The following is an 18,317-nucleotide window of genomic DNA, read 5'->3' as shown; positions in this document are numbered from 1 at the left end:
TCCTAAGAAAAGCAGAGGGGGCTGGAAGGATTTCATTTCTACAACAAAATGCCTCTGGGAAGATTGCTGAATTTGGCAGCAGGCAAAGGGCTTCTTGAAGGAAAGATTTCTGTTCCATGATTGAAACAGTCCCCATGGCAACCAGTCACGAAGTTCCACTGACCTTTTCATAGATACTCTCCACTCTGGAGTCCTTTTGCATCCCGAAGAAGTTGTATTTGCATCTGTGAGCCAGAAATTCCTGCTTCTTTCTCCTTACCCAGCTAAGGGGATGCTGAGACACTCCTTCTAAATCGCTCCTTCGGTGGGAATGGAGTTACATTTTTATGAATCAGGGTTTTGGGGTTTTTTTTTTTTTTGAAGGAATTTACTTATTGTGGTAAACGAGATTTTAAAAATTCCCAATAAGAGCTGTTTTTCGTGCTCTGCATGGAGAGGCGGAGGAAAAGACGCAGCTTTTGAACTTCTGCTGCTCCCTAATCACCTGCTTCCCAAGACAGTTCCTTGGGGTGAAATCAATTGTGAACTATCTCTTCATCCTGAGCCCGAGCTCCAGCGTGCAGATGCTTTTGACTCTCCTGAGGCTCACCTGGGACCCAGGCTCTCCCCCTGCTTCTCCTGCCTCCACCCCAGCCCCCTTTCTCCTCTGACTCCGTTCTCTGACTCAGTCTGATGGTAACAGTAAGCATCTGCCCTCCGAGCCCGGGAGTCATAAGATGGTTGAAAACACGTGTTCATACTTCTCAAAAATAAGAAAATGATTTGTGGAAACTGCTCTGTGAGACTGGACATGACCCAGATTTCCTGATCCTCTTTCAGGGAGAGGGAGAGAGGGAGAGAGAGAGAGAAAGAGGGGGAGGGGAGAGGGAGAGGGAGAATGAGAATGAGAATGAATTCCGATTTACCCACTTTGCTTCTTCTTAACTTCAAACTACCCAAATTCCCAGACAACAGTCTTTGGGGAGTTATTTTTGTGGGGTACCCATGCCCTAGAACTTTAAAAAATGGACAAGAGGGTTGGGGATTTAGCTCAGTGGTAGAGCGCTTGCCTAGGAAGCGCAAGGCCCTGGGTTCGGTCCCCAGCTCTGGAAAAAAAAAAAAAAAACAAAAAAAAAAAAAACGGACAAGAGTAAAAGAAAAAGGAAATATAACCAAGCACAATCTGACATACACAGGACTGCTGACATGTTAATGTGTTTCCTTCCACTCTATTCTCAGGGTTAAAGCTAGCGTTAGGGCTAGCATTAGGGTTTCGGGTCTCTTTCTAATATACAACCTGTAGTTTACCTTGGAAGCAGTCTGCTAGAAAAACTAGAATTAAAAAATTCAAGAGACCTGGATCCATGCAGTGTTCTGCGTGAACCAGCTGTATAACCCTGGCGCGGGGCTGAACTCTGGCTTCGGCAGTTGTCATGGAGTGGGTGGGTGATTTCTGTGCGTCAGATCAGCAGTGTGCTGGGAAAGCCTCGGGATAGATAGCTCCGAGATCTCCTGCGGTTCTAAAGCTCTCAGGATCAGACCCATCTACCTTAATACATAGAACCAAATGTAAATTTTAAAAGTTGATAAAGAGTGTAGTGGTGCACACCTTTAATCTCAGCACTTGGAGAGACAGAGGCAGGTAGATCTCGGTGACTTTGAGGCTAGCCTGGTCTATATAGGTAGCTGCAGGACAGCCAATGGCTACAGAGAGACCCGTAAAGCATAAAGGCTGCTAAATAACGGGGCCTTTTTTTTTTTTTAAGAATTTATCACTTATCTAACCCATCCTTCAATCTCTGATTTATTTTAGCTACAAGCCCAGCAAGGAGGAGTCAGCATCTGGGTCCTCCCATGCAGTAATGGATATACTGCTGCCGACCGGAATCGGAGCAAACCAAGAAGATTTACGAGCTGCAAGTGTTCTCTCTCTTCGAGATGTTGTGAATGCTTGGCTTTCTTTCCTATGTCACTTTATGGGCAAACTTTTATTCTTTTACTTCAATATCTCACTCTCATGCAATCACTCAAAATATTCTTTCTAAAACAAATGTGTAACTGTGATTTGACGTATGACAATGAAGCAGGAGCATGCGCAGTGATGTGTTCAGTCCGGAAAGGAATCATCCTTCCGCTCAGAGTGGTGGGCTACGGTGCGGCTTAATAGTCCATCAACAGGGAAATGGAATTAAACACAAAGATAAGGAAAGTACCTTCAAACTCCTCTCCCCTTTCTTTCTTAGCTTGTGGAAGGAGTAGATCAACTCCTAACTGATTACCAGATCAAAGACAGTCATGTTATTCTGCAATTGAATTCGGTAAGCTCCACCTCCCTGCACCTGCGCCTGACCACCGCATCTTCACAGGCTGAAGCATCAGGAATACCTCTTCCCCACGCCTGCCTTAAAACCTTGACTTTGTCAAACAGATTCCCTCCAGAGATTTCCTTTGTGTTCGGTTCCGGATATTTGAACTTTTCCAAGTTGGGTTTCTGAATCCTGCTACGTTCACGGTGTACGAGTATCACAGACCAGGTAACTGGCTCTGATCTACTCCACAGTTTCCCAGAAGACCTTGCTGCCGTCTTCCTGTAACTTAGAAATGCAAGGAGGCCTGCGCTTCTTAGCGCATAATTTGGAAAATCCAACCAGTACACTCATTTTGAAGTGTTGCATTCAAACGGCTTTGTAGTCAACCCAATCAGTTCGCATTTCAGCTTCTTCCCTTTTTTGCTCAATGTTAAAATGCTTTGCCTCGGGTTCCTCTTCAGGTCACGTAGTCACTGCCTGTGTCCCTTGAATCTCTCCTCTCTAGAGAAGCCCAATTACTGCTCCAATTTTTTTTTCATCCTCCCAGAAAGACCCCTGCCCTTTCTGTATTCTCAGTTGGCACAAATCAACAGTTGCCACCTTGCACTGAAATTACCTGGGTTTTATGCCATTCCCACCAGTCCCTGACATATGTTCATGTTCATGCCCCTGGTATATAGCATAGCAGCAGGTACATGTAAAGTCAGTTCAGCTCCTGAGGAGGTGAGAGATCACACACAGCTTTTTAACCCACTCGGGGCAGTTCTGTTTGTTAGAAAATCCTGAAGTGTAACAAATGCTGACCTTAGTTTTATCCTCACATAGAACACAGCATAGATAGCTAGAGATAGATAGATAGATAGATAGATAGATAGATAGGTAGATAGATAGATAGATAGACAGACAGACAGACAGACATGTATATATCATCTCTCCCTCGTGTGTTTTGTGTGTGTGTGTGTGTGTGTGTGTGTGTGTGTGTGTTTAAAGACCCTGGAGTAATATAATTTACTTTCTATTCATTCTTTGGAGCACAAAATGCTTTCACTCTAAGAAGTGACTATTGAAGAGTAAAACTCTGAGCACAGAGCCAAAATAACAAAGTGTGGGGTGTCTTCTTCAGGATAGCTAATTCATAGTTTAACCTCCTAGGGCCTGGAGCCCTTTTAAGAGACTGAGATAAACCATCGCTGAGGTCCCTTGTAAGAGACTCAATGGCTAATAAACACTGTGTTTCAGCCCAACCACTTCGTGTAATCATATCTCCATTCTCACAGATAAGCAGTGTACCATGATTTACAGCACTTCTGACACCAACCTTCAGAGAGTCTGTGAAGGAGCGGCATGCAAATGCGTTGAAGGTAAGCACCTGTTCAGTCTGCCTTTGCCTGTCTGAAGGTCATCTTGGGAAGTTGTTTAGCCAAACAATCCTTTCTCTGAAGTAGATACAGAATTGCAACTGACTGAAAAGTAACAATCCCCTTACAGCTACCAACCGCCTGGGTGGGACACTGTTTAAGAACAGAGAAAGGCCACCCAGATGGTTGTTGGGTGTCCAAGGGACACAATGTGCTTTCCTTTTTTATTTTCGCCTACTTTTTTTTTTTTTAAGCAAAGGACAATAGCCAAAGAGAACAGAGGTACTGGGCTTGGCCACCAGGTCTTTTCTGCTCTCTTTCATTTGCGGCAAATCATTTTATGTTTCATTAGACTCTGAAAATGGAAAGTTAGTCCCCACTCCCTTCCTTCAAAGGAAGGATGTGCATTTCTGAAGAGTGACTGTGGAACAAATAACCGTGTAATAATAAGTCTGTGTTCAAGACTTTGGTCAGCCGGTTTAACTTTCATTTTACAATGCTTCCTTTCATCGAAGAGAAGAAAATGGACAGGTCTTCAGAATATGATGTTTGTCTCAGGACGCATTAGAGACTGTTCACTCCCACAGAGAACGCCTGCTTCAGTAGACTAACCTAGCTCTCACCCTTCTCCACACCATCCAGCTGATTGTGGGCAACTGCAGGCGGAACTGGACCTGGCCATCTCTGCAGACACCAGGAAAGAAACAGCATGTAAACCAGAGATTGCATATGGTGAGTGCAGATGTTTTAAGCATGAAGTGTTATCAGCACATGTTCAATTAGAGAGATGAGACACTGCACACTGGTGATACTGTGTGAATATCACTTTCCTCTGGTCCCTTGTTTGAATAGAGGTACTACGCTTATTCCAAGAAAGCTTTTGAAACACCACAGAAGTTGGGTTAGCTCAATGGTTAGGCATGTGTAAAGCTTTTCCATAGGAGCCGAGTTTTATAAGCTCTGGTTTTCCACACACACCCTAGTTTCCAAATAACAATTTGGAGGCTTATTTATTTATGAATAAATGCCTAGACAACAAGCTTTGGCTCGTTCTCTGACTAGCTGGTGACTTCTATAACCTGTTTAAACTATTCTATGTCTTCCACATGGCTAGCTACCTATCCTCCATTTCATTAGTCCAATTTCCTCAGAGTCTGGGATGAATCTCCTACCTTCGACCATCTCCCAGAGTTCCAGTCTCTCTACTGGAACTCCCACCTTCTACTTCCTGCCTTTTGCTAATAGGCCATCGGATTTTTACTGACAGGTGATGTTTCTACACAGTACACAAGAGATAGCCCCTACTGAATTTAGTTCCCAGCACCCACGTTGGGCAGCTCACAACTGCCTGTGATTCCATCTCCCAATATCCAGCCTCTGGCCTCTATAAGCACCTGCATACATATGCATAAACTGTTGGGGTCTGAGAATTGCTACACGAACCACTCAAACACCAATCTCAGTCAAATAAGGATGGCTTATTGACCACACACCCCAAGACTGATCCATCAGGGCCATGGTCTAGGCTCAGAAGCTGGACCATGACCTTGAGTCAAGCCTGAATTCTGCAAATATCTATGCCAAGATATACCACCAATCACAATTTAGGGACGGAGACTTCCTTAGGAACATGTCTTTGTTATATCCTTTGCTATATACACTAATCCTGGTCCCATTGGTTGGGGTATTGGCAGGAGACTTGCCTTGGCTAACATTCCTGTCTTGTCCACCAGGATGGGATTTTTCTAATATTCCTTTCTTAACTTGTCAACCAGGATATCAGTTACCCATGTATATGTCTCTTTCTGCCATGTATGATGTTAGTTTCCAGGGAGGTCTTGGGAAATTAAACTTTACTTGACCCCTACTCAATATGGAAGTCCTATTCTAAATAGGTGCAGGTGTGTGTTGGGGTCCGTCCCAGGAGAAGGTTAGAAAAGCAAATACCATAAAAGTTTACACCCAGGTGCAGTCAATACTCCTGTGTGGTTGGTTCAGAGCCAAGCTTATTGTGGGTAACTACACAAAGGAGTTCTACCGACTTCTATCGGGCTTGGTTTCCAGGGGCACAGAACATGACAGGATGTGCAGTCAACTTGGTTGTGAGAAAATTTCCTGGTAACAACAGAAACAGCATATGAGAAAGTTTCCTTATAATATCAGTAACAGCAGGAAAATGGCAGGCTAGACAGGTAACAGTTACCTAGGCCCTAACACTACATCTAAATCTTAATATTTTACCTAGACCCTAACACAGACACACAGATAGTTTAAAGTAACTTAAAATTCTTAAGTAACATAAAACTAAAATTTAAAATTGCCATAATTTTTTTAAAAAAAAATCAGAGATAGACAGAGATAGAGAGGGAGCAGAAGGCCACAGTCTTAAGGTCTCAGCTGTGTGTTCGTGCACTTGGGTAGAGCGGGAAAACAAGGCCACTACTTCAAATCTCTCTCTAAAGCAAAGAAAACGACTGAATGACGTTTTGATGTGTGCAGTCAATATCTGTGCCCAAGGCTCTCCTTATTTCTCATCATCTGGAGCTCAGAGCTAAGTTTCCATGTACAGTGGTGGGCTGTCTCAAGTCCCTTGTTGCAGTAAAAGTAAAATAATGCTATCTTTTATCCTGTACTAGGTCCAGCACCGTGGTGCCCCAAGATATCTGGTAGACATCTTCATCTCAGAGCAAAATGTCTCACCCGCTTTGCTCCGTCCCATATCACATTGCCAATGGCTACTCTCTGAGCCTGGCAACAATCTCTCTACCCCTCTAGTTCCCAAGACAGGTTACCGCCATGCCACACATACACATGTCTCCAGCTACCTCACGCTCTCTTGAATTCAATTAAATCGCCACATGAAAGAACACACCACACAATAACCTCTGATCCAATCGATAAGATATAATTGCCCACCTAGATATACAAAGCCCTGTACACATACATCCCTTAAGAATATTCATAGGGGTTGGGGATTTAGCTCAGTGGTAGAGCGCTTGCCTAGCAACCGCAAGGCCCTGGGTTCGGTCCCCAGCTCCGAAAAAAAGAAAAAAAAAGAAAAAAAAAGAATATTCATAGCAGGGCTAGAGAGAGGGCTCAGGGGTTAAGAGCACTAACTGCTCTTCCAGAGGTCCTGAGTTCAATTCCTAGCAACCACATGGTGGCTCACAACCATCTGTAATGAGATCTGATGCCCTCTTCTGGTGTGTCTGAGAACAGCTACAATGTACTCATATACATGAAATAAATAAATCTTTAAAAAAAAAAAAGAATATTCATACCAACCTGTAAAAGTGCAGAGAGGAAGCTTAACATCTGCCTCCATGTTCTCCTGGCTGCCTCCTCTTGTTCCAGTCTCCTCTGCTCTCTAAAAATTTTTTCCCACCCATCCTTCCTCCTCTTTCAATGACAGGCCTCATTCTATCCTGTACCTGCCCTCACCTGTATAATGACATCACCCTACAGTCCCTGAGAGAATTATGTCCTTGTTGTCTTGAATGAGAATGGCCTCCGTGGGCTCATACACTTGAACATTTGATCCGCAGTTGGTAGACCCGTTTGGGATAGAGATGTGTCACTAGGGGTGGGCTTTGAAGTTTTAGTTTCAAAAGTTCACGCTATCCTCCTCCCTGCTGACCCCCCCACCCCTCCAGCCCCCCCCCCCCCCCCCGCCATCTTTCGTTTGCTCCGCCATCATGAGCCCTAATCCTCTGAAGACAGGCTGCTGTTCTCTTTGCTGTGAGTAGCCTTGATCCGCGTACCTAATCACATTGAGGACATTAAGTGTTTGCTCAAGGCCATGAGGGACATAAAGGCAGGAAGTTATTTATTAAATAACTGGCCCTGATGTTGGCGCCATCGCTCTCTACATACTCTTCTCAGTGCAACCACTGACCTTAGAATGGACTCTGGATTCCTTCTGTACTTCTTTCCGTCGAGTTCCTCATCATTTTTTTAATTTAATCTAGCGATTTGGCTGAGGGGGCTTGGGAGGATACTTGGAATGAATGAGACTTACTTCAGGGCACCCTAGACAGCTGCCATCCTCACTCCTCACCCAACGGCAAGCCCGGCCCGTTGCATTCATTTCATCCTGGTCTGTTTTTGCCAGCTTATAAGGTCAGGATCACGTCGGCCACGGAAGAAAACATTTTTGTCAAGTACACTGCGACGCTTCTGGATATTTACAAAACAGGTGAGAACTCCTCCTTCCTTCGAACACTTGGTGCACCACACGAACCAGGCGCTGTACGGGAGCAGAGATGACTTGACTACTTGAGCAGAGGTCTCACCTTCATGAAGCCTCTTTTTCTCATTGAATTCTCTTATCACAGATGTCAGCAAATGCTTTTTGTATGTCAGCAAAAGCCACAACCACCTTTCGACTTCAGCATTTCGCTTTAAGAAACTTAAATCACATTTATTCGTGTGCGCATGCGCGCGTATCTGTGGTCTATGTGGGGGTCAGAGGGCAACTTGCAGGGGTTGGCTTTCTCCTTCTGCCATGTGGCACCTGGGCATTGAGCTCAGGCCATCAGGCTTGGAACCATGTACCTTTCCCTGCCGAGCCAACTTACTGGCCCTTCAAACACATTTAAAATGGAATCAGTGAATTTATTAAATAACTTAGGCTTATTGCCCTATTGATATCTTCCAATCAACCTCTCATTTCAATGACGATGAATTCTCCAATAGGTGGGGCTGTAAGTCTAAATCATAATGCATTTTTATTGACATGTATCTTCTTGGTAAATTCTGTTAAGAATTTCAAGTCAGAAAACACTTTGTCCTTGGAGAGAGACAGAGGGGGGTGGGAGGCAGGGGGAGGAGGAGATTAGATTGAGGTATAGAGATACAAAAGAAGTGGGGAGGGGCCGGGGTATAGCTCAGGGCTAGAATGTTTCCCGACTTATATAAGACCTCAGATTCAGTCTCTGTTGCTACTACAACGGAAGTGAACAGAAGGCTTAGCCCATACTCTGAGAAGTGAAGGTAGGCTTAAACACACATGAAACTCAACAGGCTTCATGTGGAAGACTGCATTCAAGACAGAAGTATCAACTCATGGCTACTTCTGAGTCCCTTAGGCATCCCAAAGTTATCTTCCCTTAAATTTGTGATCCCTTCATACTGTGTGCCTTTCTAGAAAGCTGACCACCGCCAGCTACCGAACACTTTGTTAATTAGGTTAATTAATTAACACAGAGAGATAAGTAGTGCCTTGCCTATGAACCGTGGTCCTGGGTCTTTGAGCCACTCCGTGGCTCTTGCTTTGCTCTCGGCACTTTCCTGTGGTATAACCCGTTCAGCTTCCCTAGTAGTTCTGCAGTCATACCAAGTCGGCAATCAGAGGAGGGGCTGAGGCCTTACTCCAGGGAGTATAAATCAGTGTCCAGAACCACACAGTGGGAACAGGCACTGCTGGGCTTCAACCCGGACGGTCTGGCTCCAGAGTCGCAGTCAACCACAGGAAGAGAACATCTTCAGCCATACTCACCTCTCTGAGGATCAGAGTGGCTCAAGAGGGTTCATAACTAACATTATTGTGACAGTGATAAGCTGCCTTGTGTGTCTTAGGGGAAGCCGCTGCTGAGAAGGACTCTGAGATCACCTTCATTAGAAAGATAAGCTGTACCAACGCCAACCTGGTGAAAGGAAAGCAATATTTAATCATGGGCAAAGAGGCTCTGCAGATCAAACACAATTTCAGTTTCAAGTAAGTTGCTGGCGTTGATTTCTGGCTCAACCATCCTTTACTCTTAACTATATTCATGGTCCATATCGGTGCCTTAATTTCCATCAACAAATTATTAGTAGTCTTATTGGCCATCATCACAGTACCTAAAGCCTTGACTGATAGGGAATGGAGAATACATGTCCACATCCTTTGACTACCAGCCTGGTCCTTCCTATGCAAAGAGTTCTAGTTGTAAATAGCAGGATGTTTAAACATGCACCGTATTATCTGTAAAGAACTGGTCTTACGAGCTGAGATGACAGCTTCATCAGTAAAGTGCTTGGTGTGATGACTTCAATGACCAGAACCTACATCCAAACCAAAAAGAGACAAAAAAACAAAAACAAACACAAAAGCAGACATGTGGATCTGTGATTGAAAGCACAAGCTATTCTTCCAGAGGCTCCAGGTTCGATTCCCAGCGTCCATATGGTGGCTTACAATAGCCTGGAACTCCAATTCCAGGTGATTGTATGTTCTCTTCTGGGCTCCACAGGCATCAGACATTATGTGTGGTACACAAATATACATGTAAAAAAACAGTCACATGCATTAAACAAATACTAAATAATTAGTTAAAAACAAACAAGCAAACAAACAGGCTTGGCGGTACACACTTGTAATCTCAGTGCTGGAGAGAGCCAGGTGGATCCCTGAGGTTTACATGTCAGGCTGCCTCACCCTCTGGCAAAGTTCTAGGACAGTAAGAGGCTTTGTCTCAAAAAACAAACAAACAAACAAAAACAATGATGTAGACAGTGCATGAGGAACAGCACCCAAGGTTGACCTCTGACTTCCATGAGCAAGAAAGCACATGCGCGCGCGCGCACACACACACACACACACACACACACACACACACACACACTACCATTAAGTATGGAACACTTCCTCACCACCACCAACACTGCTTCCATTTTTGCCTTCCTAGGTATATATACCCTCTAGATTCCTCCACCTGGATTGAATATTGGCCCACAGACACAACGTGTCCATCCTGCCAAGCGTTTGTAGCTAATTTGGACGAGTTCGCTGAAGACATCTTTCTAAATGGCTGTGAAAATGCCTGAGGAAGTTCTGCTGCGTGGCCTTCCCGGGTACTCCTGTTGGTGGCTCCTAGGAGCCAGGATCGCTTGGAAACTTAGCCTAGAATCGGATACATTTTCTTTATAGTAAAGCGTAAGTTGAAGAGTTACTTTGTGAAACAAAATAGCCTTGTGGAGAGCCGAAGGCAGGTCCCCCAAGGCTATTGGACATCAGCACCAATAAGCTGGAACAAGTCTGTAACGTTAGCAGCCAGGGGTGTTTGTTGGGGCCGGAAGAAGAGACTCACTGAAATTGTAGCCCCTTAGGAAAACATGGTCTTGCTTGAAAAAAAAAATACCAAGGACAGAAAATGCCATAAAAGCTTGACTTTGCACTCAACTGTATTGAAAATGGTGTTATTTTATGCTCGTTCAGCTTCAGGCACACCCGAGGGTTGAGAGGGAGCTGTCAGTAGAGGTCCCTGGACCCTGGAAGGCCCTGACCTCCTGAGCAGGCAGGGGAGTTGTTCCCTGCTCCTGCTTTCTTTGTGTCCCTGACAGGAAAGCTTTCTGCTCTCCCAGCTGCCTCTTCCTCTCAGTATCCATTTCCCCTGGAACTTACTCCTGCCAGTAATTGCTCTACCAGAAGGCAGACCCCAGTGCAAAAGCCCGGTGAAAGGAAACCAAGACTCACGAGACTGTCATTCTGGCCCAGACCTACTCTCTCTTGGATCCTCGGTCTGTGCTGTATACAAATGACTTATACAGGGGTTAGATTTCGAGTGACATTGTGTGTAGCACTTTAGGTCTCAGGAGTTCGCATAGATATCCCCATCCAGCGGCTTGAGAGTCTCACAAAATACAGGATGCTTATAAGCACCATTTTAGAGTTGCCAAAGTGGAGGCTCCAAAACATAAAGCAATTCCCCAGCCTCCCTGAGAGGCATAAACAGATCAAAACCCCAGGGTATCCCGGGTCCACACTCCCACACAGCCCACTGCTCACACGGCTTGATTTTCAAAGATGAAAGCAAATGTAACCAGAGATTCTTAAGCATAGGCTAACTAGTTCCACTGAATTAACATAAGAAATGTGTAACTAGGTCAGCCGACTGGGTAACAAGGACAAAAGGAATCTGCCTTTCACCGCCCCATCTGTGAGGCTGGCGGGGTTTCATAGCACGTCTCCTTATTGGCAGAGGATTTTCTACTTCCAGGAGCTTTGGGTGTCCCAGCCCACACTGCACAGCATAGGACCACGATGCCAAGCAAGAGTGGAAGGGCTTAGCTAAACCAGCTTTCTCCTGGCTCCTGCCTCTTCTCGCTGAGGGAAGGAAGGCCCTGCTTCCTCAGCACAGACCTCCAGGCCGTTAGGCTTCTGTCCCCAAGTGTGGTGGCAGATAGACCAGACCACAGTCACCAGATGAAGCCACCAATGCAGCTGAACTGTTGATAGCGTGTGAGCTGCTCCTCTTCTACCCCGGCCCCTTCTGAGCACGCCTCCTTTAGTCACTCCAGACTCAGCCAAATCCTGACTCAGCCTGCCCTTCTCCTCCTCCAAGGCTCCTGCACCCCTGCCGTGACTTAATCATATAGAATTGTGTAGCATGTGCCTCCCTGAATCCATCATGAGCTCCACATCGGCAAGTGTACCCGTCTGGCCGGAACAGTCCTCTGAGTGGGGAGTGAGGATGATTATAAGAAAGACAGAAAGGAAGACTCAGACACACAAAGGTTAGAAATCGGGAGGGCTGTCCAGTCAGTACTGTGGTTGAATTCTCTCAGACTCCACATAGCCCACAGCATCATGGGAAACAAAGCCACAAGCTAACAGAAACAATTTGCTTACATGTGCGCAAGATATTCCTTCCCATCCCAAAGGCCTCTTTCCACCAAGGTCAATAGAATCTTCAGCCCCTAGCATTGAGTTTCAGGTTCGCCCCTCTTAGAATTCCATGTCTCAGCAGGCAGGGGAATCTGCCAGCAGGCCCCGACCTGCCTTGTCTCTCTGTCTCTGTCTCTGTCTCTGTCTGTCTCTGTCTCTCTGTCTCTCTCTCCCTCTCTCTCCTCTCTCTCTCTCTCTCTCTCTCTCTCTCTCTCTCTCTCTCTCTCTCTCTCTCTCTCTCTCTCCCCCTCCTCTGCTTCAGAAAAGTGGCAAAATGGCTCCCAGTAGGCAAGGTCGAGCATTCTCTTTGCCTTAATTTGAGTATCTGGCACAATGCCAAGAACTTGACAGGATCCGGGAAGCTCTTGCTTGTGGGCTATCCTGCAGATACTTGTTGAAGAATGTGAAGATCCAAGTTCTAGGCTCAGCTTTGCCCCTAACTGGTTTAATCTCTCTGACAGACTAAAAAACAAGGGGCCTGGATGGTTCTCTCTATAGAGCTAAAATTACCTAACAATCTCATGATGAGAAACAGGAAACAAAACCAAAGGCATGCATGCATGCATGCACGCAGCCCTGGGGTGTGTGCTTCAGAGAGCTGAAGGTGTGTGCTGTCCATAGCTTCTGAGAGAAGGATGTGGGGACCTAGGGAGGTGAAGAGGCACAAGGGTCTTCAAAGCAGAGGGCAGACACATAAGCAAGTCACTCCAGAGGTTAGCCAGACTATCAGTGGTTTCCATAGAAGAACTCAATGATATCATTACGCTGGGCAACACAGAAGCAGCTCATCCAAGTTCTGGTTTAAAATCTTCTTTTACCGCAAATGTGTCCAAAAGTAACTCTTAGGAAAAGTGTTAAGTAAAAGTCTAGATTTTTTTTTCTTAAGGAAAAGCCAACTTGACACATAAAATAGTTGAGATTTAAGAAGTTCACCATAGGTTGGGCAGATGGCAAAGTCAGGAGAACTTAATTCCCAGACTCTGTGCAGAGCTGGGAGTCGGGGCATACACTTGTAACCCCACAAGTGGGGACAGGTGGGTTAACAGAGCTCTCTGGCCAAACCATCCTTGTTTGGTGACTCTCAGACCATGTTGAAGAAGAAGGAGGAGGAGGAAAAGGAAGAAGAGGAAGAGGAACAGAAGGAACAAACATATTACTTGATCATCTTTGCCTCGGCCTGGACTCAAGCTTCTGTAAACAGGCAACCCAGGTCACGTGGCCTCTGTAGTGCAAACCCAGCTGGGGACAGCACTTAGGGAGGATGTGGATTTGACCCTTGGGCAGTGGTATATCCCTCCTTGACCATGTCGATCAGCAGGAGGCAGAGTCTGAAAAGCAGAAGCTAATCGGTGAGCTATTGTGCTTAAGAAAGTTCACCTCTCAGAAACCAGCAGACAGATCAAGGAGACTCCGGGTGGAAAAAGCCAACTGAGGCACGGGAGGGATGCAATTGTCTAGAAAGAGAGAAACTGAACAGACTGAGGGTGGATAAGGCACTCTCAGTGGGAGGGGTCCACTGGAGTTCCTCAACATGAATTTAAAGAGGGACTGGTCAGCCTGGGTTCTGGGACGTGTCCAGCCACGTTCAGAGTCTAAAGCTACACACCATGCAGTCAGTTTAACGGGGAACAATTGTCGTTGGGTAGAATCTATTGACTTTGCTGAGGAAGAACGCAGCATGGGGACACATTAGCAAAGACTTATGGGATTTGGGCTGTGGTGGGGGATGATTCAAGAAAGCAGAGCTTCTCTCTAGGCTGAATACAGGAGCAATCCTACAGTGGGTATCTTGACACTCTTCTAATTTAAAAAAAAAAAAAGGATGCCTTTGGGTCTCAATGAGCCAGAAAAGGGGAATGTGGTAGTCTTGTGGTTTAGGCAATGTTCTTTTTTATTCTCTGATCAAACATGATGGCAGAGGTACTCTTTCTTTTTTTTTTCTTGATGCTTTTTGTCTGGCCTTGGCATTCTGTGACACAATATTACAAGGAACACTGTAGCCTGACCTCACACACCAGGCCAGCTCCTACAGACACCAAGGCCAACGCCAACGTCAAGGGCCGCTCTCCTCTCTCACACACAGTTTCAGAGGTGCCCCTGAAAGGCCGTGCAGAGGCCTCACAGAAGTGAAAACCCCTGTCTCAAGAGCTGACTATTTAGTAGCTGAATCGGAAGGTCCCTAAAGACACAAGACTGGGTTAAGTTTCTATGGACTTTTTCCTACACCTGAGACTGGTTCTATAGAGTGAGTGTGACGAGAATCTATTTCCAGTGACATGATCTTTCACTTTGATGGGGAAACCGAGCTGCACCTTTACAGGACTAGAGAGATGACTGAACTGATAATATTCTTGGCTTGCACGCCCGAAAGCCTGAATCTGATCCTCTAAACACACATTAAAACCAGCCTAGCTAGTGCACTGTGTTTTATAAAAAGACCAGAATATGTTTTACAGAGCATAGTACGATGAGCAGTGGGCCCATGCTAAGGCATTGCCTCCTCACTGAGGTATAGAATAGAGTTTATTTAGGAGCTTGGAGGGGGAGTTGAGAAGGAAGGAGAGGGGGTGAGGAAGAGGAGGAGGAAGAGAAAGATGAAGAGGAAGAGGAGGAGGAGGTCAGCCAGGAACACATGGGGAGAGGAGGAAGAGAGGTTAAAAAGGGACTAGGGAGAGAGAGAGAGGACTAAACAGCCCTTTTTATAACAAGCCAGGCCTACCTGGCTATTGCCAGGTAATGGTTGGGTGGAGTCCAGGAGGAATGCCAACATAGCGCATGCTTATAATCACAATGGTGTCTAAACAGGTAGATTGTGGAGGGCTCAAAGTGTAGTCATCAGCCCAGGCAAGTTGGTGAGTTTCAGGCCAGTGAGAAACCATGTCTTGTGGTTTCCGCACACAGATGCTCACGTGTACATATGCAACGCCATGCAGGCACACGAGCACACACAATTAAACAAAACGAATAAAATATTCACCGGGTCAGGACACAAGTCCGAGGCCTCTGACTGGACCCACCATTCTTTCTACCACAAAGATAAGCAGAAGGTTTGAAGCAATCAAATCCTCCCTGGGGAAAAGTATGTCCTTCTGGCCATGTTCAAAGATAACACAGAACTCTCTAGGAAGAACTGAGCTTCCAGTACCCGGGATAACCAAGCGCAGTCCAGATACCACGTTCCAGGAATATTGCACGGGCAGGAGGAAGTAGGCCTTGGCGATGGCCCAGCGTCTTTGTACCTGTGAGGCAGAAGAAGAATAAAGGACATTTTACCTCCTGAGGTCTCAGGCCTCACATCTGACAACTAGAAGAGCTAGTAATTCCCAAGTCGGAGGATTTTTTTTTTTTTTTTTTTTTTTTTTTGGTAAGACTTGAATGAGAGCACAGATAACTTACAAAATGATAGGCACGGTCAGAGTTTGGGTTAGCATTGCTAGTCAACTTGACGGACATGTGGAATCACCTGCACCACTTTGGACATGCCTAGTGGGATCACCTTTATTGGGATCACTGAGGAGGGAAGACTCACCCTGAGTGTAGGTGGGACCGTCCCATAGGACAAGGTTCTGAACTGAATAAAGGGGTAGGTGAACCAAGCATCCATTCATCCGGTGCTGTGGACCAGCTGCCTCACGCTCCTGCCGTGTCTCCTTCACTGTTGGGGACCGCACCATCACGCATGAATCATGCTACCTCCCTTCCTTGTGTGACTTGTCAGGTAAGGTTTCACAGCAGTAAAAAGGTAACCGGTGCACACGTGACTCGGTAATACGTTTTCTGGCATACCACGGGGTGATGACATTAATTTTTTTAAAAAAGGAAAAAAGAAAAAAAGAACCTTCCTGATGAACATTCTACTTAAAATTAGAAACTGTTCACATTCAGTCACATTCCAGAGTTCCCCCAGAAGTCACATAATCAGCACCTCCTCCCTTCACAGGGAGAACGAGGAACCCAGGATTCCACAGCAGAGTCAGTCAGAATCACAGCGCCAGGCTCTGTGCGCCGCTGTTGGTGGCCTGAACTGCTCCTTACCAGCTCCAGGACAGAAATGGCACCAGAGAAGGGAGGTGCTACCCGAAGGAAATGACAAGAAGAAGTGAGATACTGAACCATGAGTCAGAAGTGTTGTCCCCGAAAGCCCAGTACCAAGGAAACCCAGGTCTACTGCCGTGTAACTTCTGCCTACAATGTGGGGAACTTCGACCCTGGGAAAGTTCTAGAACCTCACCCATAAAGTGAAAGTGACATTCTTAGCCCCGAGGGCTGCACAGATTAGATACTGCTGTGTACCAGCCAGGTATCGAAGGCCATCACTGGCTTCGGGATTCACCTCCTCTCTGTGCCTCCCTTCTCTTGGCAAAGAGGCGATGGCTCTCTGCAGGCACAGCTTACAGATGTGTTGCAAGAGCCGAGCAGATCAAAGAGATGGCTCCTCAAGTAGGAGCACTGGCTGCTCTTGCAAGGGACCTTTGTTTGATTCCAGCACCTACAGGGTGATTCATGACCATCTGTAACTCCAGTTCCAAGAGATCGGATGCCGTCTTCTAGTCTCCATGGGCAACAGGCACGCACACATACATGCTAACAAAACACATATACACATAGAATAAATAAATAAATAAATAAATAAATAAATAAATCTTTTTTTTTCGGAGCTGGGGACCGAACCCAGGGCCTTGCGCTTCCTAGGCAAGCGCTCTACCACTGAGCTAAATCCCCAACCCCCAATAAATCTTTTTTTAAAAAGAAAGAGTGGGGGCTGGAGAAATGGCCCAGTGGTTAAGAACACTGGCTGCTCTTCCAGAGGTCCTGAGTTCAAATCCCAGCAACCACATGGTGGCTCACAACCATCTGTAATGGGATTCAATGCCCCCTTCTGGTGTGTCTGAAGACAGCTACAGTGTACTTATATATAATAAATGAATAAATCTGCAAAAAAAAAAGGAGTGAAGAACATTTCAACTATAAAGCAAAAGCAGTCTCACACTCTTAGTTTCTTTGCTCATTGCTATAGCGACTTAAGGGAGGAGAGGCGTATCCTGGCTTACCGTTCCAATGGGTTACAGTCCATCACTGTGGGGAAAGCAGGAGTGTGAAGTATGCTAGTCACACCGTGTGGGCAGTAAAGAAGTGGAGAGAGAGAGCAGGAAGTGGGACTGAGCTACCAAACCTCAAGGCCTGCCCCCAGTCGTATATTTCTTTCTGTTAGACTCTACTTCTTAGAGAGCCCACGAATTTCTCAAACAGCACTGCCTGAGAACCACAGATACATGGAGACCTGAGCCTATGGCGGACTCTTCACATTCCAACCACAACGGACCGTATTATCTAACGCCTACTGCATCTTCGTGCTGAGATATTACAGAGACTTTGTTCTGTGCTTTTAAAACTTTATAGGGCTAGAGAGATGGCATCTTTGTTAGGGTTTTTAATTGCCGTTAAGAGACACCATGACCGTAGCAACTCTTACAGAGGGAAATAGTTAGTGGGGCCGACTTACAGTTCAGAGGTTTATCATGAAGGCGGGAAACATGGCGGCATGCAGGTAAACAAGGTGCAGGAGACAATGGACCCAAGGCCCGGTGACTCTGCCAAATGGAAGCTCTGCCGTCCTTCTTGTCCACAAGATTCTGCACACTGCCCTGTCAGGAGCTCTGAGTGGTTGTTATCTCTGTCTCCTCCAACGTGCCCAGCACACAGTAGGTGCTCAGGAAATATGCAGTGAGTAACTGTGTTGTTTTTCTGGCAGCATGGCTGAAATGGACAAGCGGTTCCAGCAGATTCTGTCATGGCAGCAGATGGACCAGAACAAAGCCCTGAGCCAGATCCTTCAGGAGGTGAGCCCTTGCCCAGGGCCTGACCACAACCTCCTGTAGGATTCCAGGGATAGCCCTCTGGTCCCTGGCTCTAGAGAAGCAACCTCCCCTCCCTTTGGGGACAACGTTCAACCTTGAGTATGGACCCCAGCCAAAGGACTTGGTGGCTGGAAGTGACAGTCCCTGCTCAGGGAGCAGGGGCGGG

The 18,317-nt window shown here is 46.1% G+C and overlaps 1 protein-coding gene and 1 long non-coding RNA gene across 3 annotated transcripts in view; one reads left to right on the top strand and one right to left on the bottom strand.

Moving 5' to 3' along the window:
• The window catches only part of C5 (complement C5), a 98,449-nt gene extending 87,641 nt beyond the window's left edge, over positions 1–10,808 (top strand). Inside the window, 8 exon segments of the mRNA NM_053020.1 lie at positions 1,793–1,895; positions 2,223–2,297; positions 2,408–2,513; positions 3,566–3,649; positions 4,289–4,378; positions 7,758–7,841; positions 9,224–9,362; positions 10,315–10,808. Coding sequence (NP_444179.1) covers positions 1,793–1,895; positions 2,223–2,297; positions 2,408–2,513; positions 3,566–3,649; positions 4,289–4,378; positions 7,758–7,841; positions 9,224–9,362; positions 10,315–10,453 — 820 coding nt within the window. The 3' untranslated portion in view covers positions 10,454–10,808.
• Positions 10,809–14,165: 3,357 nt separating this feature from the next.
• LOC147995430 (uncharacterized) lies at positions 14,166–18,317 on the bottom strand. Of its 2 annotated transcripts, none has more exons than XR_015684261.1 (3): positions 17,797–18,317; positions 15,823–16,877; positions 14,166–15,532 (listed from the first exon to the last, which is right to left on the bottom strand). It is a non-coding gene; the product is annotated as an uncharacterized LOC147995430 (long non-coding RNA). The 2 variants fall into 2 exon arrangements; XR_015684262.1 differs by lacking the exon at positions 17,797–18,317 and adding an exon at positions 17,345–17,430.

The sequence above is a fragment of the Rattus norvegicus genome, chromosome 3 (assembly GCF_021556685.1).
Source record: "Rattus norvegicus strain SHRSP/BbbUtx chromosome 3, alternate assembly SHRSP_T2T, whole genome shotgun sequence".
Lineage (NCBI taxonomy): Eukaryota > Metazoa > Chordata > Mammalia > Rodentia > Muridae > Rattus > Rattus norvegicus.
The sequence above is the reverse complement of the archived record's forward strand: the minus strand, read 5'-3'. Positions and strand labels throughout refer to the sequence as shown.